General features: G+C 38.9%; 1 protein-coding gene and 2 long non-coding RNA genes across 29 annotated transcripts in view; 2 read left to right on the forward strand and 1 right to left on the reverse strand.

Moving 5' to 3' along the window:
• LOC144000875 (ankyrin-3-like) overlaps window positions 1–27,023 on the forward strand; it is a 121,450-nt gene that overhangs the window by 58,153 nt on the left and 36,274 nt on the right. For 20 of the 27 annotated variants that reach the window (XM_077494597.1, XM_077494608.1, XM_077494591.1 and 17 more), the window contains exons 6-24: window positions 361–546; window positions 685–705; window positions 2,787–2,885; window positions 4,343–4,441; window positions 5,378–5,476; window positions 6,433–6,630; window positions 6,721–6,819; window positions 7,968–8,066; window positions 8,155–8,253; window positions 9,558–9,755; window positions 10,987–11,085; window positions 14,306–14,404; window positions 15,901–16,098; window positions 17,163–17,261; window positions 17,946–18,044; window positions 18,121–18,219; window positions 18,314–18,409; window positions 20,802–20,874; window positions 21,011–21,067. In XM_077494597.1, the coding sequence (XP_077350723.1) occupies window positions 361–546; window positions 685–705; window positions 2,787–2,885; window positions 4,343–4,441; window positions 5,378–5,476; window positions 6,433–6,630; window positions 6,721–6,819; window positions 7,968–8,066; window positions 8,155–8,253; window positions 9,558–9,755; window positions 10,987–11,085; window positions 14,306–14,404; window positions 15,901–16,098; window positions 17,163–17,261; window positions 17,946–18,044; window positions 18,121–18,219; window positions 18,314–18,409; window positions 20,802–20,874; window positions 21,011–21,067 (2,116 nt within the window). Of the gene's footprint in view, window positions 1–360; window positions 547–684; window positions 706–2,786; window positions 2,886–4,342; window positions 4,442–5,377; window positions 5,477–6,432; window positions 6,631–6,720; window positions 6,820–7,967; window positions 8,067–8,154; window positions 8,254–9,557; window positions 9,756–10,986; window positions 11,086–14,305; window positions 14,405–15,900; window positions 16,099–17,162; window positions 17,262–17,945; window positions 18,045–18,120; window positions 18,220–18,313; window positions 18,410–20,801; window positions 20,875–21,010; window positions 21,068–22,657; window positions 22,896–26,436; window positions 26,840–27,023 lie in introns of those variants that run through there. The other 7 variants (XM_077494588.1, XM_077494607.1, XM_077494604.1 and 4 more) reach the window with 6 other exon arrangements.
• On the forward strand, window positions 22,944–25,407 carry LOC144000876 (uncharacterized). Its single transcript, XR_013278315.1, has 3 exons — window positions 22,944–23,686; window positions 24,127–24,359; window positions 24,633–25,407. It is a non-coding gene; the product is annotated as an uncharacterized LOC144000876 (long non-coding RNA).
• Window positions 24,536–26,833, reverse strand: LOC144000877 (uncharacterized). The gene is made up of 3 exons (XR_013278316.1): window positions 25,994–26,833; window positions 25,539–25,625; window positions 24,536–25,457 (listed from the first exon to the last, which is right to left on the reverse strand). It is a non-coding gene; the product is annotated as an uncharacterized LOC144000877 (long non-coding RNA).

Consider the following 27,023-nt stretch of genomic DNA (forward strand, 5'->3'; position numbering starts at 1 on the left):
TGCTAAGCTGCAAAAAAAAAACAACAACTTTTTATTGGGTGACGTTACGTTGAGCAGCTAGCTGTTAGCAACTGGTCAGCAGCTAGCTAATCGTGATTCAGATCCTTCTAAAAGATTATTTGTTGACATGTTTCTCTCGCACAAATTCAAATCAGATAAAAATGACGAGTGATTGCGCGCAAATGTATCATCATGATAATTAGCCGAGGTCACAATTATACATAATCTTGAAAATATGTGTAACGTTTAGCATTAGCATTTTCTCCAATGTACGTTAGGCAAACTACAATCACTGCTAACACGTAATACTGTGACTGAGCTCTCTCCGCCTAAGCGTCGTTTCATGTCGCCCGCGCGCAGGACGGCTTCACCCCGCTGGCGGTGGCCCTCCAGCAGGGCCACGACCAGGTGGTCTCCTTGCTTCTGGAGAACGACACCAAGGGCAAAGTTCGCCTGCCCGCCCTGCACATCGCCGCCCGCAAGGACGACACCAAGGCCGCCGCCTTGCTGCTCCAGAACGACCACAACGCCGACGTGGAGTCCAAGGTGAGGCGGCCGTCGCTCGGCGCCGGACACGTCGTGTTTTTTTTTTTTTTTTGCCACCACTTTTGAGGATCTTCCGCTCACAACTTGTCGTTTTCCACACTAACTGCACATTCTCTCCTCTCTTGGCTGACTTTGTAGATGATGAATAGAACAACTGAGGTACACCTCAACTCTGAACATTATTTAGTTTCTCCATCCCAGCTCATAAAGTCTGAAAAAAAAAAAAAAAAAAGAACCCTCCCCCAAAAACAGTTCCCTCGTCTTAATGCAGTTTTGAAGCCCCTTTCTCCCCACCTTTTTCCCCCTTTGTTTCCATTTAACACCATCCTTCTCCTCTTCCATGGCTTGACTCATGTAGAAGATAGTCTTGGAAACTATAACCCGATTAATGGCGCATGTTTTTGCTGCCTTTTGGCTTTACTCTGAAGTATCCGAGCGCTCCTTGACTTTAATGGTTTCATGGTGCCTAAAATGGAAGCTTCGGCTGTTATTTTTGGCAAACGATTTGAGTCTTGGAAAAAAAAATAAATAAAAAATGGACTTAAATGTCATCATTCTGTGATCCATGAAACTGATTAATATGATAACCAGTGTGTTGTTCGAGCATGTCGAGTGGTTATCAGCAGTGGCTTGCCCTTTGACCCCCCCCACCCCCCCGCATGGCAACAGATTCTCCATGATGCTAGTTGATGCTAGCTTAGCCGGGCTACGCTTTCGATTTGGTGTGTGAATGCTGAGAGAAAAAGCATTTTCGCCAAATGCCATTTGAAGTTGCCACGTTTGTTTATTTTTAAACCAAATTTTGCGTGTCCTTTGTGTCGCTATTTTACAAATGTGGACTCTCATTTTCTATTTTAGGGACACAGATACGATCCGTCATAACTCACTCTAGTAGAAAGTCATAAAAAGAAAAATAATAACCCTGACACCAGTTGAAAATGATTGACACAAAATTTGGCGGCCATGTTTATCATGACAGGATGCACGAAAAAGTCTCAAGGACCCTTGCTGGGAAATGAACACCAAGTCAACCATTTTGGGTTAAAGCAGCCATTTTGGGGCACATTCCATGACTGCTCGTAGGGCAGGATGATTTCAGATTTTCATGGGGTCAAAGTTTGATGATCATTTCGAGGCTTGGCCATGAGAAAGTGAGTGTGAGGGCCCGTTGGTTCATACTTGTAGCTTGAATTATTTTGTCCCATTATACTTGAGTTTGCTTTTACCCGCTTTAATGCCAATGTGAGAATGTGCAGCTTGTTCGGGGCAAACAATCCTGAGCCCCGCACACTGATCTGTTCCTAATTATTGGTCATCCAAACAAGAGGGCTCGTTCGCACGGGATCTGCCAATTTCTTTTTGACATGCTGTGAATTAATTTGTGTCTTTTGGCATTTTTTATTTTTTTTTGGCTTTGGTGACTCTCAGCGTTCACACGCAATTTCCACGGGAATTGCAATTTCTAGCTGACCAAATACTTTTTTTTTTTTGCATGGTATCAGACTAGCTTTGCATAAGAGAGGCTTGTTGTCTCCAAAAAATAAGAAAATGTTTTGATGTGGTCTGTATTGATATTTTTAGATATTTTTCTTTGCCTTGGTTGTTTGTGGCGTTGAATATGTGTCAGCAAACACCTCCTTTTTTACTGGATTATCACTAATGATGGAATGATTACGCAGCTTAATGTGGAACCGTGGAAACTGTCGCTCACTAAGCCAGGAAATGACAATTTTATTCAGGACGTTTGTGTTCATTTGCAGGGTCATTTTTAGCCATCTCTTTAAAGCAAACAACCGAATTACATGCAGCAATGCTCTTTTTGTTAGCAAGCATTTGCGGTTTCTGTGCTACGTTGTCGATTTGTAGGGACTTAATAGTTCTCTTAATTACCACATTGATCATATCACGTCATCCGAAGCACTTCAAAAGGAATATTTATGTTGAAGCTGCTAGTGTTGAAGCTAGCACTCACCACTGAATGAAAACGTATCCATCATCAGATGGTTCAGTGAAATATGTTGTCTGCTTATCAAGTTATACCATCTGGCCCGATGATGGTGTGTCAATAAAAAAAAAAAAAAATGGTGGAAAAAAAATGTGGGGAGGAAAAAAGAAAAAAAAAAGGAATTATGTCCTTGTCTGAGTGGACGTACTGTAAGTATTGGCACAAATTTGTGTGTCTTTATGCCTTGTAATCCAATTTCTGCTTGTGTGTGTGTATGTGTGTGTGTTCCAAACAGAGTGGCTTCACCCCACTTCACATCGCAGCCCACTACGGCAACATTAACGTGGCCACGCTGCTCCTGAACCGAGGGGCCGCTGTGGACTTCATGGCCAGGGTGAGTTTAGTGCGACCTCTGCTGCCTGGGAGGTGAACTACATCATGCATATTGTGTAAACCAATCAGGATGCCGTGCCGCGTCACATGATCGCACCTGACTACAATTGTTCAAACTTCTGTGATAAACACTGTGAGCAATATAGTTGAATCATAGCTCATTGTGTTCGCAGTGTAATAAAATGAACAAAATTAATAGAATATATATATATTCAGACATACCTGTATTTCATACTCAATACACAGTCCAAATTGTGTGTATTATAATTCATCATTATATGTTGCCAGTGATATTGTACTAACCACTTTGCACCTACTAAAAAAATACCTAGCTAGTTAGCTAGCTAAGTACCTATCTAGCATGTTAGCTAGCTAACTATGAACAAATAAAATAAACAGTTAAATTGAAGCTCCTAAATATACAAAATAATTTGGTTTGGTTGTAAGTAAAGCTTGGTAGAACATTAGCTAGGGCCTTGGTTGGTAGTTAGCTAGCTAGCTAGGTAAGTAGGTAGGTAGGACTTCCTTAATGTCCTACCAAGCTTTACTTACAACCAAATTATTTAACATATTTTGGAACTTCAGTTGAACTCGTTTATGTTCGATTTGTATTTAACAAGCTAGCTATGTTTATTTTATTTTATTTAGTTTTAATTGTAGTTCGCTAGCTAGCTATCAGGCTAGATGGGTACTTTGGGCATTTGTTCAGTAGGTACAAAGTGGTAAGTACCATATCACTGTGAATATATAATGATATAATGATGAATTATAATACACACAATTTGCACTGCGTATTGTGTATGAAATACAGGTGTGTCTAAATAATTTGGAATATCGCAGAATATGTAATTTGTTTCAACAGTTGCATTTTAAAAAAAAAAGTAAATTCTTATGATTCACAACGCATAGTAAAATGTTTCCTGATTTAAAAAATAGTTTTAAAGATTATAGTTCAGTACATGAGAATATTATGTACGAAACGATTGAAATTATTTTAATATTTTAAAAAATGTAAAAAAAAAGAAAAAAAAAAGGGAGAATTGGCCTTTTCCATATCCATGTGTGAACTGCGAAAAAAGATGAAACGTTTTACAATATTTATTGAAATACACCTGTACACAAACAAAAAGCCAGGACACCATTTTGTTGGTATTTGCTTGTGGGCTTTAAAGTCTTTTCCACATTTGACATAAGCGAACCAAAGCCAGCAAAGGTCCATAATTACATCATCATGTCTGGAGAAGTGTTTGTGCTGCGTTCTGGCATTAATCACATGTTGGCTCTGTAGAAGTCGGAAGCCTGCAGATGGGAATAGACACACACGCGCCCTTACCATAGTAATTAAGCGCCACACATTGTTTGTTTTTGTTACTTGCTCATAATGAACCATTGCTTGTAGTAATTTGCCATTGTCTCCCCCCCCCCCCCCCCGCACCCCCCCCCCCCCCCCATCTGTAGAATGACATCACGCCGCTCCACGTGGCCTCCAAAAGGGGCAACAGCAACATGGTCAAGCTGTTGCTGGACCGTGGCTCCAAAATAGACGCCAAGACCAAGGTGACAACGGGATTCTTTTCATAACGGGTGGCCCGTGATGTTTAGTTTAAGTCTCCCTGCAGGATTTTAGTGCACAATAGGAGTGCAGCAAACCTGGGGATGCATTCAAGAGCACCAACCATTATTTTTAATCACCTTTCACGGGGGCACTCGTACCGTGAAAATCACGTTTTTAAACCTCGTGAATAGTTCATTACTGTACTTAACATTAGCATTACATTTCCAGTAATAAGATATCGATATAATATACAGTACGTTCATTGAATTTTTATGACAGTAGTGCCTTGAGATTAGGGGCGGAACTGCAGGGTGGCCAAAAAGAAGCTTCAAATTTTTTAATACCACTTCCAATTTAAGCTTACTGTCAAACTAAACTTACGTGTTTATTTAAAACAACCACATAACTTTGCCTTGTAGTCCGCTAGCTTAATGCTAACACATCATCGGAAACGCCATAGATGGGCTAATGCATGCCATAACGCAACATATTAGGAAAAAAAAAAAAAAAAAACATATTTGAACATAAACAGTGCAACAAAACATGTAGAAAGATCACATGAATGTTTTCTTTATCCTACATGAAAAATTACTTATGTTATTGCAAAATACTGAGTTGCTCATAGTTATTGAGTGATGCTCTTGAATGAATTATATTGCCACCTGGTGGCCAACTCATGCACACCAGAAGGAGGAGCAATTAATTCATAATGATGATAATGTTACTACTTAGGAATATACTGTTACTGCACTTTTCAAAATTATCTGAATTGTAATTGTTTACTTCATTTAAAAAGGTTTATAGTAGAATGACTAAAAACAAGGGCAAAATCAATTAATCGGCCAACATTAGCTCTTTTAATAATTAGATTGTTTTTTTGTTTTTTTTTTCACATCAACACATTTCAACATAATTGACCTAATTGTTCTCTCTTGCAGGATGGTCTGACTCCCCTTCACTGCGGGGCGAGGAGCGGTCATGCACAGGTGGTGGAAATCCTGCTGGACAGAGGCGCCCCCATCCTCTCCAAGACCAAGGTAGCTACCGAGGAGTGTTGGTTCAGGAAACTCTTTCCGAAGAGTTAGTAGAGTTTTGTTTTTCCAGCTCATGGGCAGCGATATAGCAGAAATACAGTGGTACCTTGACTTGTGAGTTTTTCAAGTTATGTCCATTCGATCACAGCATGAAATCATAGAAAAATATGAGCGAGCGTCCAGTCGAAAAAGGAAATAAATAAATAAATAAATAAATAAATAAATAAGTGCAGTGATCTTTTTTTTTTAAACTGTCATAACGATCACTGTCACTTTCTGTAGGCATAAAAAGCAGGATTACAGAGGAAGCCAGTTCGTAATTTTCAACAAAACCGAGGCTATACTAAATACTTCCTATTTTCGTTCTTTCAAATTTTATCCTCTCAAATTACCATAAATAGTGTACCGCCATCAAGTGGTCCACAGTGGAATTGCACCCATAAACAACAGTTAGACCACAATAGTTAAAATCTGCCTGACTGTACTGTGACAAAAAAAAAAAAAAAGAGACAAAATAAACTTGCAATTCAAGATACCACCACTGTACGTGAGTTTTGTCAAGTTTTCACACAGGCAGTACGGCTGAATAAATTAGCTCTTCTTCACCATACTTTCCCAGTCACATAGCAGAGCTTTTGTTGTTGCCGTGGTGACGTGGCGTGGCACTGTCCCCCGCAACATCCGTGCCAACCGAACAGAGCGCGTTCCGCTCTTGACCTGGCGGGACCACCAATGTAACCACGTAGACATTGTTGTAATGCCCTCGTTATAACAATGCTCCCGCGGTCTCCCAAATGAACTCCCTTCACGAGTCTTTTCTCCGCAGCCCCCGACGTCCACCTGACTGACTTGTCGCCCGTCTGTCTGTCCATCTGTCTATGTGTCCGTCTGCGTGTTTCTCTCTCTCTCTCTTTCTCGTCCGCCCTTCCTCTCCATCCCTTCTCCCCGCCACACCGCAGAACGGCCTGTCGCCGCTCCACATGGCCACTCAGGGCGACCACCTGAACTGCGTGCAGCTGCTGCTGCAGCACGACGTGCCGGTGGACGACGTCACCAACGACTACCTGACGGCGCTGCACGTGGCGGCCCACTGCGGCCACTACAAGGTGGCCAAGCTCATCGTGGACAAGAAGGCCAACCCCAACGCCAAAGCGCTGGTAGGGAACTTGACATTTTCAGGCTGAAATTCTTTGCTTGCATCAATGTGAGTGAAGCCTTTTTTTTTGTTTTTTTTCATTTATCCGCAGAACGGTTTCACCCCGCTTCACATCGCCTGCAAGAAGAACAGAGTGAAAGTGATGGAGCTGCTGCTGAAGCACGGAGCTTCCATCCAGGCTGTGACGGAGGTGAGACGGACACGCAAGGGGCGTCAAAGTTGTAGTGGTTCTGTGCCAAAAGTGGGGGGGGGATGTTTGTTTGTTGCTTCAAGCTCTTCAGATGTTACTCCCTAGTTGAAATTTATTGTAAAACCGACGCATATAAACTAAATATGATCAACTCATTTGCTCCCAAAAACGTATAAATACGTTCTATTTTAAATATTACCAGTGTCCCAAAGACGTATTTACACTTTTTTTTTTAAATGTATTTTTATGGTAGGCTATAGCATTAGGCTTTGATGCAGCCTCTGACTAAAGAGAATGGTAGCTATTACAAAAACGGCCAGCAGGTGTCAGCAGAGTATAAGAGATCAGCAAGTTGTGAATAATGATGAAACTTAGCTCTCTTCTAATGCTAATTGCTGCAAAACGGAAACAGATAGAAATATACTTTTTTTTTCTTCCTGATGAAAGAAGAGACTCTAATCTTTCTTTTGGTAGGTTCCATGTTTTTATAGCAACAGAACACAATATTCTGTGGGCCTTGCAAAATACCCTATTTTTTAATGATTGTTTGCTTAACTAAGCTAATGGGGATGAATCCAGTTCTAATAAAGAATAAAACTATGAAATTAGCCTATAAGTTGGGGCGATTCTAAACCATCACACAACTGCTAATTTAACCCGCACTGAGCAGCAACACACGCAAGCAACACATACAACAAAAGAGGTTTGAACATTGTGCATTTAACCCAAGACACACCATTTAATTGAATATGACGAAAGGTTGCTAACTAACACGTAGGCTATAAGGCGAAATGCCATAGAGAAGCTATCATACATTCGCACAAATGCTAAATTAGTTCACACAATTGCTACGTTATCACACACAGAGCAGCAACACATACAAACAGAATATACAATAGAAAATTAAGCATTATACAGTATATTTAATCACCAAAATATGCAACCAAAAAACTGAATGCATATAAACAAAGTGTGCTAGCTTTGTTTTAACATGGACAGGACAATGCAGTAATGTGTACTAAATACACTGTAAATTCTGACTAAGAAACAGTAAAATACCTATCAAAAAAAGATTGCTTAAATTCCGTAATATAGTTACAAATTTAGTTTCACCACCGAAACGAAGTTTTTTTTTTTTTTCTCCACAGTCTGGCCTGACGCCAATCCACGTGGCAGCCTTCATGGGCCACGAGAACATCGTCCACGCGCTCACACACCACGGAGCTTCACCCAACACCACAAATGTGGTGAGAGAAATCATCACTGCATTGTTAACGTGTTGAAAACGTGCGACTTCCTTGGGAGGAATCGTCACTTTTTGTGTGTGTCCTCCAGCGGGGCGAGACTGCCCTCCACATGGCAGCCAGGGCGGGCCAGGCCGACGTGGTTCGATACCTGCTCAAGAACGGAGCCAAAGTGGAGACCAAGTCCAAGGTGGGGGCACTCTGACCGTCGGTCTAAAATGGAGAGTGGAGAGAAAAAAAAGTGGACACACCCCTTTGAGGAGTTTGTCATATAAATAAAAGGGTTGGGGTTAAATAAATCGAATAATCGAATCAATTTTACTTTTTGAGCCTGGTTTTCATTCATAAAGTCATGAAACTATTATTTTTGATATATTTTTCCCATAAATTCAAAAGATTTCTTTTTTTAATTCAATTAAATAAAATATTTTATTCTTTTAGAGAAAAATGAATCGATTATTTATAATATTTTTTTTTCCCATACATTCAAAAGATTATTTTTTTTATTCAATTAAAAAAAAATGATTTCATTCTTTAAAAGAAAAGAAAAAAAAACAAAAGAAAGGTGACAGAATGAAGTAAAACTTGTGATTAAAAAAAATCAACACAAAATAAATAAGTGAGGGTAAAATTTACTTCAAATTTACTGTAAACATGAATTTAATTAAAAAGTATTTTCTTTCATTTATGGAAGGCCTGGCCTGACTTATTACACTTTAAGATATTTCAAAATCTTTTTCATTAATTTTTACAATTATTGAATTAGAATTATCAAAAGATTTTGTTAAATTAAATAAAATAAAAAAAAATTCATTCTTTAAAAAAAAAAAAAATGAAAGGGGACAGAAAGAAGTAAAACTTGTGTTATCTGCCACTAGTCAACACAAAAAAATAATCAACACAAAATACATAAATGATAGTAAAAATAGAATTTTAAAGGCCTTTTATTTTATTTATTTATTTTTATTTATCTATTTATTTATTTATTTTTTTTCTTGAAATTTACTGTCTACATGAATTTAATTTAATAGTATTTTCTTTCATTTATGGAAGACTTGACACATTTCAGAATCTTTTTAATTAACATTTACAATTATTATTAGAAATTATTATTATTATGAAAAAAAATCATCTCATCCTTGCTGATGTCAATGTTTGTGATTATAATACATTAATTTAATTTATCCAGTTACTGCCTCCACAAGATTTAATTTGGAATTTAATCGTTGTGTATTTTTTTTCTCAATTCCTTGATATTAAAGGGATCGTTGGGAATCGAAATCGAATCGATTGAGGAAATTAGAATCGATACCCAGCCCTAATAAATACAGTTAAAAACCTTTTTCACCAATCATGTGAGTGTTTTGCAATGATTCATCTTGGCCTCATTTTTAAAATTATTATTTTTTTATTTATATATCATCAAAGCTGCCATTTGAAGTCGGGTGTGTCGTAAAAACACCGCATTCGAATAATATTAGCGGCACTTTCCAGGACGACCAGACGGCGCTGCACATCTCCAGTCGTCTCGGGAAGGTGGACATCGTGCAGCAGCTGCTCCAGTGCGGCGCCTCGGCCAACGCCGCCACCACCTCGGGCTACACGCCTCTGCACCTGGCGGCCCGCGAAGGTCACCAGGACGTCGCCACCATGCTCCTGGAGAACGGAGCCTCGCTCTCCTCCTCCACTAAGGTAACAGCAACAACAACAACAACAACAACAAAGACAAAAAGGTCAACTTGAAGTTAGCAGAAAAATTCAATTTTGCGGTCACATGGTTTCCCAAATGACCAAATCACATCGTCATAAGCTGTGAAGGACATTTTAGAATGGAAGTGGTGTAAGCATGTGTGAGGTATGTTGCTTGGGGGGGACTTTTCACAAAGGTGACCTCTATTAGTGGAACAGATTAATGGAGGGTAAACCCCTTGGTGTGCACACACTCAATTACACACACAGCATCTTTTGGGGCAGCACCCGAGTCAGCTGTTCCAAGGAAATTACAACACCATCAAACTGCCCCGTTATTATTATTTATGCAGAAATTGACTGATCTTTTTTTTTTTTTACAAAGCTCGATACAATATTAAAACTAATTCACTCGCCGCCATTTTCACAGAAGCGATCCCGTTCGCTCCCGGCGGTTTTACTGGATTTTGACTGATTTTGCAAGGCCCACAGAATATTGTGTTCAATTGCTATAAAAGCATACCAAAAGAAACATGAAAGTCTGTTCTTTCATCAGGAAAAAAAAAGTATGTTTCTATCTGTTTCCGTTTTGCAGCAATTAGCATTAGAAGAGAGCTAAGTTTCATCAGTTTTCACAAATAGAAATTGTAAGTAATTGAGCTTTTTTTTTCTACATGGCCCTGGTTGATCTCCTTTGCTCTGCTGCCACCTGCTGGCCGTTTGTGTAATAACTACCATTTCTGCAACCGTTCTTTGCAGTTGAGAGGTTGCATCAAAGCCTTCTGTATGCTCTAGCATTAAAAAAAAACAAAAAAAAAACATAAATACGTCTTTGGGACACTTACAACATTAAAAAAAAAAACGTATTTACACATCGTTGGGAGCAAATGTGTTATCCAGATGAATATAATGTCAAATTCTTCGTTATAGTGCGAGTATTAACGTTCAAGAAATGAGGTCACGTGCTTCAGAACATGCTAGAGTCTCTGGAAAATGTGACCTAATATTTTTCAGTTGCATATAAAAGAAGGGTTGGGTCCCGCATACTGTCACAAAATCAAGCACATATTTGGTTAGCATGAGGAAGTACAGTACTAGTAGCTATTCTGAATAATCCCACACAGTTTTGTAGAAGTACTCATTCATGTCATACTGTTATCTAAAAAAAAAAAAAAAATCACTCTTTATTCTTAAAGCTAAATTTGAATTTTTTCCGGTTTTTACGTTCTCACAGAAAGGCTTCAGTCCGCTCCACGTGGCTGCAAAATACGGCAAGATGGAGGTGGCCAGTCTGCTCCTGCAGAAGAGGGCTGCGCCGGACGCTGCTGGCAAGGTGAGAAGACCGTTTAAAAAATAAATACATTTAAAAAAATGAAAAGACCACTTAGAGGCCATTTCATGAAGGGTCTTTTCAGGGAGTCGGCTTCATTCCTGATATGTTACCATGGGAACACCTTGAATCCATTAGAAATGGAAACTTTTTTTGTAACGTTAACGCATTCACTCGCAGCCATTTCTTTTTTTTTGTTTCGTTTCTTCTTTCATCAGGAAAATTAAAGTGTATTTGTATCTGTTTCCAATTTGCAGCAATTATTATTCACAAAGCTGTTGAAAACACTGGCAGAAAAAATAGCTTGTTGCAACATGGCCCTGGCTGATCTCTTATACTCTGCTGCCACCTACTGGCCATTTTTTGTAATGACTACCATTGCTTTAAGACACCTCTTCATTTCAGAAGCTCCATCAAAGCCTTCTGTATGCTCGTGCATTTAAAAACAATAAAAAAAAATAAAAAATAAACGTGTAAATACGTTTTTGGGAATGAAGGACAAAGTATTAAAAAACGTATTTACACGTCCTTGGCTTTGAATGAGCTAATATAACGATAATGTATATCACAATGAAACCTAAATGGCAACATGGCAAAAAGAGAAAAAGAGAGCATCACATCCTTTTTAATGCTCATTTTTGGAACGCAAAAGTGTAGTTTTGGCATAATTGTGCAAACAAAAAAACAACAAAAAAAAGAAGACAATACTACTTGCCTTTACGCTTTTGCTTGGCGGAGGTAATACATGTATTTAACTCTCTTGTTATGTGTGTGCATGGGACAATTTGATATGCTGCATGTTATTCATATAAAAGGAAATTCAAAAAATAAATAAATATATATGTATATATATATATATATATATATATATATATATATATATATATATATATTGTTAACTTAATAGCATAATTACCTAAGCTGTTTTTCAGTTACTTTTACCAAATTGTTTTTTTTCTCTAGTTTTTCAAAAGTATGATTCAAGTTAGTTACTAAATATTAAAAATAAGGCCAGCTGAAATTGTTACCATACGATTTGACCTGCAGTATAAAAGGAGGCTTAATATTTCATTAAAAAATATTTCATTTAAAAAAAAAAATCACAATTACCATTTTTATTTGCTGATTTCAAATCTCACTCTCAAGCATGCAGGATTCCAAACATGAACTCTGATTGCGCTGCTACCAAATAAGGTTTTATTGGACGAATGTGTCTGAAACGGGAGCGATCTGACATGGCCGCAATGTGTCAGGCTGCCGATGATGATGCACCCACGCAAAGAATGCATCAACTCCTCAACTCAACTACTTTGACCTCAAATTCCATATTTAACCCTCCCTGCAGTGAACTTTGGGACACAAACGATATCTGCTAATTCATAATGTCATTGTGATGTGTCATCTGCTTGCGTTTAGCGACACAAGCATGATAATGATGTTTCTATCAGACCGTTTTCATAGCTCAGCAAGTTTTTTTAGCTTGACGGGATCTTACGCCCACATTGAACTCTAGTAGAAAATACCACAGATTTTTTTTTTTTTTAATAGATTACAGTCTGGTGCAATATCCGCATATGGTGACTCAGTCGTGCTCGCTTGTTGACTGTGTGGAATGTTGAGTGGGAGTCGTCCAAAAATGTGGGAACGCGTCATTGAACTGTGGCCCATTGTTGTGGGAAAATGAGAAGTGAGCCATTTGAACAATATCAAGCCTGAACCATGAAATATATGAGAGAGAATTTGTAAGAGTATTTATATTGTTTGTTTTGAACAAACATTTTTACTTTTAAATCCATTTCCACATATAACTTTTTGATTTGTGTCCTATTTGATACATCTGGTCACAATGCTTTAAATTCGTACATTTATAACTAATATAAAAATATGATATGATATGATATTAAAATATGATAACTATAAAAAAATATGATAGTATTTCCAAAAATCACAAAGAATATTCCCCACTATTAATAAGCAAAGTCGCTGGGAAAAGCCATCAGATGGGTGATACTGCCCTCTAATGGCTTACCCGTGCAATGCATGTGTCAGATCATATACGCCAGGGTTTGAATGGGGGGGGGGGAAAAAAAAAAAAAATTATGCTCATGAAATAGAGGGCTCAAAAAGTCGGTTGACGATATTTAAAAAAGGTCACAATTTTGTAAAAAAAAAGAAAAATGAGCTCATACTAAAAAATACACAATATTGTGCTTTTGTACATACCAGCAATGCATATAAACAACCTAAACTCTTTAAAGCGATACTTGACTCATTGAGCCAATTTTCAGCAGTAAAATATGAATATTTTGTCTATAATTAATGTGGCAACTTCATTATTTTCATGTACAATTAATACCTTTAAAAAGTCATTTTTCGACTTGCTGTCGACTGATGATGACATCACCCGTGCTGAGGAAGTCGGTAACGACCAATCATGACTCGGTTTACTGACCAAACCCAGAAAACAGGTGAGCCATGATTGGCCCTTACCTACTTCCTCAGCACGGGTGATGTCATCATCAGTCGACAGCAAGTCGAAAAATGTCCTTTTAAAGGTATTTATTGTACATGAAAGTAATTAAGTTATCAAATTAATTCTGGACGAAATATTAACATTTCATCGCTGAAAATTGTTCAGTGAGTCAAGTGTCCCTTTAATAACACTTAACACATTCACTGCCAGCCCAGAAAAAAAAATGCATCATTTGACGTCTTTTTCCGTCAATGGCAGTGAATGAGTTAATATTGAGTCACTTGCTTGCTAATGCACATTACGAGTTCCTCCACATATTGACTCACTTCACAAGCATATTACAATCCCCTTCATCTGACAATTAGTGCAGATTTAAAACTTTGAAGGGCCAAAATATCCCTAATGAAAATTATACTGCACTAAAAAAGTAGCCACCAGAGGGTGCTAAAACTTCACAAATGGAAATCAACCTGACTTTTGCTAACAGATGTGTCGCTTTTACACTTCCTGAGTAATAACTGGAACATTTTTATCTTGCACATCCATCCCTCTTTTATAACATCATCTTCTGCTGAGTGTTATTTATTTCTTCTCAATGTTTGCATGAACACAAAACTCTCTGGCGGATTCCAGCATTTTGTCTTTCGGGCTTACGTGAGTGTTTGCGTGTGCGTGTTTGCGTGCGCCTTCTAACCGCTGCTCGTCGTGTTTGCATGCGTGTGTCCGTGTGTCCGTGTGGGGTGTTTTCAGAGCGGGCTCACTCCACTGCATGTAGCCGCTCACTACGATAATCAGAGAGTAGCCCTGCTGTTGCTGGATCAGGGAGCGTCCCCGCACGCCGCCGCCAAGGTACACCCACGCAACACACGACTGTGACGGGGACGGGATCGCGGCCGGCCGTGTTGGTGTCCGAATCGCATCCAACCCATCCCGAAATTCACATTAGCTCACGTTTGTGCTCTTTGGTGATGGTGATTGTGTCATCAAGTCATTTTTTTTTTTTTTTTGTCTTTCATCACAGCTCTCTTCCTTTTCATCGCTAGCTTTACAACAACCTCCAAAATGGAGTCGTTTTTATACGAAACAATCCAGGAAGTTGGTTCAGATCGACTTTAGAAGCCTGTTGGTCCCCTTTCGACACACCTGTGCATGCTAATAACGATTTCTTGGCAGTTTTCAATCATCGATATGAGTAGATTTTACTCCCTGTTAATGATGCGCTGGGTTGATTTCTGATTACTTGGGTTAGTTCAGTTGGGTTAGTTTTGACCCAGCAGTTTTTATGCGTGTACAAGAGTAAATTGAGTTACGAGCTTGGTCACGGAACCATTTCAACTCGTAAGTCAAGTTACCAGTGTTGTGCATTCAGATTGGATCCAAAATTACCCAATTTGTGTTAAAGAGGAAGTAACAAGAAATAAAAAAAAACTATTGACAATAATGTGTTCTATGCAGCCCCACTATATTAGGTATTGCGTTGTGGAATATGTTAAAAAAGTTTTTGTCAGTATCAGAAGGCGGCCATTTTGCCACTTGCTGTCGACTGAAGATGACATCACAGTTGCTCAGGGCTCGGGTAACAACCAATCACAGCTCAGCTTCAGAAAATAGGTGAGCTGTGATTGGTTGTTACCCGAGACCTGAGCAACTGTGATGTCATCTTCAGTCGACAGCAAGTGGCAAAATGGCCGCCCCCTGAGATGGATTAAAAAAAACGGCTGGATTTTGCTTCATAACTCATATTCCAATAATGTAATGTAATTTAAATTAATCAGAATGTTATGTTTAGGTTAGTGAGGTCACATATAACCTATAATTGCTAAGAAATGTTTAAAGGGATATTTGACTCATTAAAAAAATTTATTAGCAGTGAAAAATGTATATTTAGTTTATAATTAATGTGGTAACTTAATTGTTTTTCATGTACAATTAACACCTTTAAAAAGTAATTTTTCTACTTGCTGTCGACTGATGATGACATCACCTGTGTTGAGGAAGTAGGTAACGGCCGATCATGGCTCACCTGTTTTCTGGGTTTCTTCAGTAAACTGAGCCATGATTGGTCGTTATCTACTTCCTCAGCACAGGTGATGTCATCATCAGTCGACAATAAGTAGACAAATTACTTTTTAAAGGTACTAATTGTACATGAAAAATAATCGTTATCACATTAATTATAGACAAAATATGACCTTTTTACTGCTGAAAATTGCTCAAAGTGTCCCTTTAAGGTTGGCTTCCTCTTTAAGGGTGGACCGATCCACTGCTTGGGTCAATTATTGATTGATAACGTGTGCCCACACGGTGCACTTCCATCACGCCAACGTTGCGTTTGCGTCCGTCAGAACGGCTACACGCCGCTGCACATCGCCGCCAAGAAGAACCAAATGGACATCGGCACCACGCTGCTGGAGTACGGCGCCGACACCAACGCGGTGACGCGGCAGGGCATCAGCCCCATCCACCTGGCGGCGCAGGAGGGCAGCGTGGACCTGGTGTCGCTGCTGCTGGCTAAGAGCGCCGCCGTGAACATTTGCAACAAGGTAAACGTCACCTGCAGGTGTCCCCCGTGTTGACTGAAGTGCAGTCAGAACTGTGCTGTATTTTTTTTGGACTATAAGGCGCACATAAAATCTTTTCATTTTCTCAAAAATTGACAGTAGACTTTTATAATCAGGTACGTCTTATGTATAGATGTTAGCTTCTCAGTTTGTCGTATTTAATTCAAATTCATACTTATTTACATTATGGTCTGAAAAATAGCCCAGCAGGTGCTGCCTCTTAACTCATTCACTCGCCGCCATTTTCACATTTCGCAATCCCGTTTGCTCCCGGCTGTTTTTGCAAGGGCCACAGAATATTGTGTTCTGTTGCTATAAAAGCATGAAAATCTCTTCTTTCTTCAGGAAAAAAAGTATTTTTCTATCCGTTTCCTTTCTGCAGCAATTAGCATTAGAAAAAAGCTAAGTATCATCAGTTTTCACAAATCTATTTAAAATTCAAAGTAATTGAGCTTTTTTTCTACATGGCCCTGGTTGATTCCTTTGCACTGCTGCCACCTGCTGGCCGTTTGTGTAATAACTACCATTTCTGCAACCGTTCTTTACAGTTGAGAGGCTGCATCAAAGCCTTCTGTATGCTCTAGCATTAAAAAAACAAAAAAAACAAACGTATAAATACGTCTTTGGGACTCTTGAAACATAAAAAAAACGTATTTATACGTTATTGGGAGCATATGAGTTAAGGGCGCATACATCCTTGTGCAAATTATTTGGGTTGTTTAGTTAACTTTAAATGAATTGATTGATTGTTTGATTGATTGATTTTTATTTGGTGATAACAGACCAGACAACACAAACTTCCAATCCCTCAGTCAAGTATCACCGAGGATAAAAAACACAATAAAGACAGAAGGCTTATTTCCATTTGTGGTCCTCGACACATAGCAAGACAAGAAACATCAATAACTCAAATTTGACTCACTCTGGGTTATTTTTATTTATTTATTTATTTATTTATATTTATTTATTTTTATTTTAACTATTTTTATAATGTATTCCAAATGAAAGTATTTGTGCATGTGTGTGCATCTTTCTGTCGTGTTCAGAGCGGACTTACGCCGCTGCACCTCGCGGCTCAGGAGGATAAGGTCAATGTTGCCGAAGTCCTTCTCAACCACGGCGCCGATGTCAACACGCAAACAAAGGTACGGACGTGGTAGCCGTAAATTACAAGGCGTGGTCAAATCCATATTTGTGCAAGCTTTTCTTACGTCAAAAGCAAAAAAAATCTTGGGGCATTTTCACTAAGAATGTTATAGCGTGAAATATTGCACCCGCAGTCTGCGCCCAGTTACCCACCTATTCACGAAGGAAATTACTCTAATCATATGCCGGCGCAAACACGCCCACAAAACTGACAGCTTGGAGCAAATTTGCACCTGATTGACCACACATGGCAACGGATTTGCGCCAAGAACATTGCAGTATAGCAGTGCTTCTCAAATAGTGGGGCAGCCCCCAACCCCACCCCCCAAAGGGGGGCGCGAGGCTTCGTCAAGGGGCGCGTTTGACCATGTTTTTTATTTTTATTATTATTATTTATTTATTTATTTATTTTTTACTGTTTTAGAATAAAGTGCAATTACACCTCCACTACATTAGGGGGCAGTGGTGCGCTCATTGGCAGAGTGTGCGCAGGGAGCATTCGCTCGGTGGTGTTGGGGTTTTTGCACACGGCACAGAGTATGAAGAGAGAGCATGAAGTGAAACCATAAAAAAAATATTTAACAGGGATGAGAAGACAGGCGGAGAGACACAGATGATAAAGAGACAAACGAAAGTCGTCCGAAAGCTAATATGACGAATCAACACTCTGACTTTTCTCCCAGATGGACTACACGCCGCTGCATGTGGCCTGTCACTATGGCAACGCAAAGATGGCAAACTTCCTGCTGCAGAATCACGCCAAAGTCAACGGCAAAACCAAGGTGGGCAATCAATCACATCAAGGTGCGCGTGTATTCATCCGGTGTCTCTTTTTTTTTTTTTTTTTTTCCCCACCAGAATGGTTACACGCCTCTGCACCAGGCGGCTCAGCAGGGCCACACGCACATCGTCAACCTCCTCCTCCAGCACGGCGCTTCGGCCAACGAGCTCACCCCGGTCGGTCAAAGCCGCTTTGGCCCGCCGGTCAATTGGGTTTCGTTTTCATGTGTGAAGACTCACTTCCTTCCTGTGTGTTTTGTTTCCCTCTCAGAACGGCAACACGGCGCTCGCCATCGCCCGTCGCCTTGGTTACATCTCGGTGGTGGACACGCTGAGGCCCGTCACCGACGAAAACCTGAATACTGTGGTAAAAATATTCTCTTTGCGCACAATAAATGATGGAAATTCCTTTTATTTTTACGCCTGTTCATTTGGGACAGGCCAGGACGTTTTGATGACATATTTTTGTAGATTATTATTACGTTTTTGTTAATATACTTAGTGCCTTTCATGCAGACAGCCGACCTGAATATAAAATGTGTCGATTGTGTCAGCAAGTGCATCTGGCATGCAAACAAATCATGCAAGTGACAAGCCCAAAGTCACAACAACTTTGTACTATACTTTTTTCTTTCTTTTTTTTAAATATATATCTTTAAAACAAGTTTTCATGAATGTATATATATTTTCCATTTTTACAATGAATTTAAATCAGGAGATTATTAAAAGTATTACTTGTTTGCATAACATATTGAAGTATCCATTATGTATTCATTCAAATAAATTATAATATTATGTATAAATTTATGAATTACATTTTTTGAAATAAAACATTGTTAATATTGTTGTTTAAATGACACAAAAATGTTAAGGTATTAATAATAAACTGAATCGTCAAAGAAATACATTTTGAATCATTTTTTTTTACTTTTATTATTTTATATTTTGGAACATTTTATTAGTATATATTTTAAATATTAGCTATCCATAATGCATGTAGGTTTTGTTTACTTTTTTTTCACATTGGGTAACTTAAATCCTACAAGCCTCCTGAGCAACTAGAGATATTTCTTGTATGTATTTTTTTTTTAAATAGCAGAACAAAGTTCGTCTTTTTTTTAAATAATAATATCAAGAAAACTCTGAATTCATTTTACTGAATTTTATTCATCAAAGTGGAAATTCAATTTACACACTACAAAAACATGGCCGAATACAGCTAATTTATGAGAATACATCACAATAAAGACAATATTTTACTAAAATGTATTCCAATTAAAAAAAAAAAAAAAAAAAAGTCATGCAAATTTGGGAGCATTTAGAAACCCTTTAATTTTAAATTGTGACCAGTAAATAAATGCAAAAGTAAAAAAACTACAAAAATGAAGTTCAATAATCTTCAGCAAAAACTAGGCAGACCTTTTTTTTTGTTCTTCTTACAAATGTACACAGTGAAATGAAATAGTGTGTCGCCATCTAGTGGTCAACAGTGGAGTTACACTCAAAATAAACGGGAGGCAGAACAGAATAGTTACATCTGTAAACTGTACCAAAAAAAATAAAATAAAAATAAAAATCAGTAACCCGACCCAGAACGTGGAACTAGAAAGCGTAATTTATTGACTGTGGTGTGAGTGTCATGTTGGACGTCACTCCGCCTCACGTGTCCCATCAGGCGGGGCTAAGATTGGAGCTTACGTTTTCGCCCGACGTAACCCGGTGTTTGAACGCTGATCTCATCCACACGCACGCGCGCGTGACATGGACAGGACAGGAGCAGGTCTTAAGATTATTAAGGCAACACCAACTTGTGTGTGTGCGTGTCTCCATCTGCTGGCATGTAACTTAATGATCAAGGTTGTTTCCTTGACCCACGCTGGGATTTATCTATTATTCACTACGCGCAGGCATCCGCTCATATTCTCATATGACTCTATTGAACGTGAGGTGTGTTTTCATGTGGACTGCTGATTATTATTGCTGAACTCTTTGACCGCCAAAAACGTTGAATAACGATGAGTAAAATCACAATGTATGCCGCCATAAACGGTAAATGACGTCAACTACTTTTTTTTATTTATTTATTTATTTTTTTTATCAATGGGCAGTGCAATGTCTAAGTGCACCGCTACCTGGTCAATGGGTTGTGGAATCAAAAACACTAACTACGGCCAGCAGATGGCAGCATTCGATTTTCAATGGGCTGCCGGTGTATGAAATTACAATGAAACGTGACAAAATCTGAGGAAATAGAACGTTTTCAAGGATGATGTAAATGATCAAAGCCATATTAATTTTTTTTTTTTTTGTGGCAGTAAAAGAGTTAATTGCCCTATTTCCCCATAACTTATATTGGGTTACGCATTTATTTCAGGGGTGTCCAAACTTTTTCATTTGAGGGCCACATGCAGAATATCAGAAGGACGCAAGGGCCACATAATGTTATGAAGAGAAATTGTGTTTAGTCCTAAAAATTGTACAAATAGTTTATTTGTGCTTTCGCATATTTAAAAAAAATGCTACAGTATATAAACCAATTTATTTGTACTATGGCAGTTGGGTTATTATAGTTTTGGAATTTTTCATTTTAGTTAGTTTCTATAAGTTTTCAGGGTGGTTCTGTTAGTTTTTATTAGTTTAGTTCTTTAAAAATTTAGTTTGTTCGTTTCAGTATTAGTATTAGTTTTTTTTTATGTGTATTACTTGTGTGCAATATTTTAAAAAAAACAACACATCTTATCTTCTTTTCATGTTGACAGAGTGCAGCCGAAAAACACAAAATCAACGTCCCGGAAACCATGAACGAGTTCCTGGACATGTCAGACGATGAAGGTAAGCTAACATCTTACATTGTTTTTAAATAAAATAATAATAATAATAAAAATTCTGCACTGCATGGTTGTCCTGTTGCCCTGTGACGTCTTAACATGTCTGCACGTGTCACGGCGTATGCGTTCAAATCACACAGTTTGGGCCAATGTGCCGGAAATCCTGGAGGAGGAGTCTATGTCAGACGGCGACGAAGGTATCGCTTCATTAGTCGGTCGTCGAAACCGATCTGGTTGTGGCTTTGGTTTGTCGTGTGCGCTTCTTCTTCCAAAACTTGACTTTTCTCTCTGTGGCTCTCAACTCAAAAGCAAAACATGTGTTGGAACGAGCAGAAGTGGACAAACGTATCAGGACTCATTACACTTACAGAAATGATATTGGGATACATTGACTTGGCGCATCGCTTTGTGTTGCTAAGCAATATTTGATGTACTTAGCGCAGGGGTGTCCAAACTTTTTCATTTGAGGGCCACATACAGAAAATCAGAAGGACGCAAGGGCCACATAATGTTATGAAGAGAAATTGTGTTTCGTCCTAAAAAATGTACAAATAATTTACTTGTGCTTTTGCATATTTAAAAAAATGCTACGGTATATGAACCAATTTATTTGTAATATGGCAGTAGGGTTATTAAAGTTTTGGAATTTTTCATTTTAGTTTTTATTTTGTTTTGAGTTTTTTTTTTTTTTTTTAATTAGTTAGTTTTAATTAGTTTTCAGGGTGGTTCTGTTAGTTTTTTATTAGTTTTAGTTCTTTAATAAATACTTAGTTTTAGTTTAGTTAGTTTCAGTATTAGTTTTAGTTTTTTTATGTGTATTACTCGTGCGCAATATTTAAAAAACACGATGGGCGAGACGTCATTATTCCGGTTTATATCAAAATACTAAAAATCACATTTAAAATCATCCCCAAAGGCTCGTACATTAAATTAATTACCAAAGACTAAAACGAAGGACATTTTTGCTGTAATTATATTTTTATTTTTGTTAGTTTTGTAAACATAAAATGTAGTTTCAGTTAGTTTTTTTTTTTTCAAAAAGCATCTTCGTTTTTGTTTTATTTCGTTAACGAAACTGTTTTCTTTATTTTAGTTTTTTCGTTAGTTTTAGTTAACTAAAATAACCTTTAATAGCATCTGTGTTTCATCTCCAAACAATTTTGTTTTTATTTTAAATGAACTAAGTCAAATGCCATTTTTAGCACATGTCGCGGGCCACTAAAAAAATGGACGGCGGGCCGCAAATGGCCCCCGGGCCGTAGTTTGGACATCCCTGACTTAGCGGCAAGATTTGGGAGTGTAACGTGTAATTCATCCAAGCATACCTTGTTTCATGCACCGGTCGAAAATGGCGCCGTCCAAATTGTTCCCACCAACCTTGCGCATCACATGAAAACCTCTGATAGATGAATGAATTTGTAAAGAGTCTTGATACTTTTGTCCATATAAGCGTGCTAACATCTTCCTCCCTGAAAACTGCAACATCATATTTTGATGTTTTGCTCCTGACGCGAGCTTATTTTGGACTTCCGTCCCGCCCCCCCCCCTTTGCAGACTGACATGATGCTATTTTCCACTAAAAGCTCACTTGTTATTTTTAAACTCCATCTCGCCATTCTCCTCTCTGGGAGGAGATGTTACACTTCATCCTACGTATTTGTTGCGTTCGACATGTAAAGTACTGCAAAGCTACCCAAATATCAACAACAACAACAACAACAAGGAGCTGCTTGGGTCTCCTGAGCTTTTGTTTCCAACCACACGCTTGTAAAATTGATGAGCTGCTTGGCGGGCATGTTGCCTAGGCAACATTGTCAAATGATAGCTGGGAACTCAACAGGTATGAGCCAGCACGGGGTGGACTGAAGATCCCTCGCAGAGGAGTTGTACAACATTTCCGGCACGATTCACAGCCGCTGTGCTTGTGGGAAGAAGGAGAGAGTGGATGTAAAGACCTCTTTAATCCTATAGGCGAGAGGTGGCCAATCTTGTTATGCTGCACGGTGGTCAGGATGTGTTCGTATGGTAGGTGGGGGGGGAGTTACACACAAGTAGACATTATTACAGAAACTAGTTACATGAAAATCACTTCTAAATCCATTGGAAAAACAGTGCTGATGCTATTGATGCTATTTGTTAGCCCGTCAATGGCGTTTTGTAGGCCTATTATGTAATAGCATTAAGTTAACATAGTTTCACAAGACAAAGATATTTTTTTTATGTTTCTGTGAGTGGCAATAAACAGTTTCAAACCTCTTTGAGGTGCCACTGTTAACGTGAATAAACACGTCTGGGCCATGAATATAAAATAATGATTCCTTGTAAATGGAAACCACTACATAGATATGCTAAACGCCGTTACTAAGTTGGTAACTGAGCTACTTTGTGTTGATTGCCGAATGACGACGTATGCCGGGGCCGTCGTAAAACGAGGATCCTCTGTCAGTGTGTGAGATTCTGCTTACAAATGCACTCGATGCTTCGAAATACTTGATGTGCGTCCCACGTTGCACAATAGGTCGCTTGCACATGTCGTCACTTCCGCCTCGGATTTCTCGTAGTCGCCATGCTGGGTGGCCTCCATTTACGTAGCGATTCGGTCTAACACGTATCTATCACGTTTGTTTTCTGTGTTTAAAATGGTACATTGTTGCTGCATCGTTGGCTGTTCGAACAAAGCCAAGGGGGAAAATGGTCGGTCTTTTTTTCCGAATTCCGAAAATAATTAGGAACCAGGGCCTGGAGACAGAGGAGTGCGGACTCCGGAGGGAAGTCGTTCCTTTGGGCTCGTGTGTGCAGCGATCACTTTGTGAGCGGTAAGCTTGTTTACCTTTATTTAATGCATGAGGATTAATAACGTTTCGACCGCCCATATATGGGCAAGTTGCTTATGTTTTGGATTCATGAGCAAGCAAGTTCGGTAGTACAAGCTGGCTAGCGGACGTTAGCCGAAAGCTAACATCGAACATTTTCACCCAAGTAGTGCCAGTGCAAAGTGTTTACTGCTGAAATTGGATTGATTAGTCTTGGGCTTTTAATGCCGATAACATGTTTTTTGGTGGCAAAATGTAAACTTGGGAAAAAAAGAGACAGAAGGGGCTGATGCAAGAAAACAGACCCCCCGGGGTGATGCAAGAAAACAGACCCCCGGTAACCTACACATCATGCTAAAGAACTTATTCACGGCCACCCTACTGCGGTAAAATAACCAGTCTTTCCATATTTTATTTGTTTATATATTTGTTTATTTTAACAGGTCGCCCTGCGCCCGTTTTTCTGTCCAATCATCCCGACTGGGCTCCAACATTAAAGTTGGGTCCCAAGTTACAACATCTATGTCTCAGCCCAGTCGGTGCCAAGATATGAACGTGCACAGGAGAGACAAGCAAAGAAAAGACGACTCGAAGTGGCAGAGAGTTTGTTGCAGTTATGCAGCCAGATGGCTCCAGTAACCTGTACCCTCAAGTACTGCTGACATCATTGACTCTGGTATGCCACTCAGAATTCATTACATGATATATTGTATGCATGAGTGAATGTATGTGTTTATGTTTGTGTGTGTACACGCACCTTATATTTTAGAGACATTTGGAAGTGCTTATAGAAATAAGTATTTGCCTGTAGCAATGTTCATACATTAAAAAATGCAACAAAATGTGTACATTTTTTTTACACTGACAAAAAAACTATACTACTTTACTATATTAAACCTATTACTGGTACCGTATTTTTTTGTGATTTTTTCTTTATTTTTTTCTTTAGGGATCTCATGCCACACCGACTTGATTGCCAATGACATGATGGAAACGAAGGCGAGCATCAAAGCATTGGAGGAGGACAACATGCGACTGTTTGTTTGGCGCTAATAAAGGCAGCGTTTATACAAATTCTATTGTTGGGTTTGTTTACAAAGCTATACATAATACAAATGACAGGATTTGACTCAATGTGCAATATGGTCCCTCTTAAAGTAATGGCATAAATCTCTATTATTTCTAAAAGCACAAAAAATGAAGTGAATAATGATTAGATGTAGTCATTTCAGGGTTAAAAATTGAACTGTTAATTAATGTAGTTTATTTTAGCACAGGTGCCTACCATCCTGATGACGGTATGATGTAATGTTGATGGGGTACGCAATGACTTTCATTATGCTATGTACAGAGGAAAAAGTTGCTCTCTTTTAAATTTGTTTAATGTAAGACAAGTACCAGTACTGTGTTACAGTTTTCCCAATAATCCTTGTTTCACACTTGTCACAAAACCACTGTCCTTTTGGCAGTCTAGATTGGCACACTTCAAGTGATATCATTTGATTTTACAATCTGCTGCAGCACAAAAAACTACTTTATTCCGCATCTTTGAAGTACATGAGCAAGTGGTAGGTGACAGCGGCTGAGCAGGAACACTGGAAGTCCACTGCTGATCTAGTAAATGCTCTCCCGAGCAGTTCAGGTAAGGAGGGGACTTTGGGGGAAAAAAAAACTCTGGCCAAAACGAGCGATCTGGGTGGACTCGCTCAATCACACTTTGTCCACACCACAAAGTCGCAGAAGTCCGTCCAGTTAAACTCATCTGTGCCTGAATCTGAAAATATTACAAACATTGTAATGAAAATATGAAACATAGAATTAAATAAGAAACTACAAAAAGTAAAGCCATACATACCTGGTAATACTATTGGTGTTGTCGTGACAAGTGATGGGAATTGTTGCCATCTGGCACCAGACAGAAATTGGGTGTTGTGACAGCCTCCTTAACCGTGAGATCATAAGAAAAGCTGTCAGTATGCTCAGTAGTTACCATGAACACGTTTTATTGTACTGGAAACTGAAACTAAAAATACATCCTCTGAGAGTGGTTAACCTTAACCATTTAGAATAAGTTGATTAAGTAACATGTAACTAGTGAAAGGGTAGCATTAAATTTAATTAAGCCACGGGGGGGGCTGTGCAGTTACTTTTTATTCTTATACGCTCTGCCATATTTGCCTGTTATAAAATTGTTAGAAAAACCACATCAGGTAAACCTAGCTGTGCATGTAAACACAATGATAACAGGAAGCCTGAGAACAAATCAACATTTTTGTGTGCAGAATTACCAACACCATGTGGTTTACTTACGTGCAACAGCAACCGTTTCTTCTGATGCGATGTTAAAGTTTACACTCTGTATCCACCCGCTTACAAAATAATTGTAAGCCTCCAGGGATTTGTTGGCGTGTTATGGAGCATGTTGTCAACACGAGGTAGGGAAAGATGTCCAGAGATGTCACATTTGGCCAGCAAGCTTTCTCCGTCAAAAAGAAAATCACCCTTGGTCAGGACGTAATTAGGATCAATCCCGCCACACAGAGACACCTTCTGCCTGTATCGTTGTTTTTGATCTTCCGGTAAATCGTGAAAATACTGCGAAAATTACATCAGGTTGATAAGCTCTACCGTGTAACTCGCGAGTGTACCTTGTGAACCGGCGGACACCCAATATGGCGCCCGAAGGAAAAACTCCCATGATGCATTACGATGTGCAAGCGACCTATTGGACTCTTTGTGTAAAGTTTGCAACAAGTCCTCTTCCTCGTATCATTGGCTTCCTTTTTTCTTTTTCTTTTTTCTACCAAAACTTTGCATGTGTGGCCACCGGCCCAGACGTCCTCCACCATCGAAGAGGAAGAGATGACAGTTGGTGCTTGTTTATGGGGGACACTTTCTCCTTCTTGGTGCGTCAGAAAAGGCGTTTGCGAAGAGAGGAAGTGTCGCCTTCCTCAAAGCCAACCAGATGAGCTTTCTTAAGGGAATTAACTCTGGACTTTGCAGACGTCAGATGTCATCGGACTTGACGCTTTCTTCTCTCTGGCAGTGCACCGAGAGACTGACTCTTTTTTCGGAAGACTTTAGCCCGTGATTAAAGATAAAAAATGACGCGGAAAATCTAAATAAAAAGGGGAGTTATGGCTGCGTCAGGGAACGGTAAGTCAACTCGAACGTGAATGACGGATTCAGTGTAAACGAATTCCACCGTTTATTGAATTTGGCGTGTAAATAAGACGTCTTTTTGTCACGTATTAAAAGAAGACAATGACTAATAAATAACGAAGAAAAACAATGTCTTTTGAAAGTCGTTTCTGTGAACGGGACATTGTGTAGTTAAGTA

The sequence above is a fragment of the Festucalex cinctus genome, chromosome 14 (genome assembly GCF_051991245.1).
Source record: "Festucalex cinctus isolate MCC-2025b chromosome 14, RoL_Fcin_1.0, whole genome shotgun sequence".
NCBI lineage: Eukaryota > Metazoa > Chordata > Actinopteri > Syngnathiformes > Syngnathidae > Festucalex > Festucalex cinctus.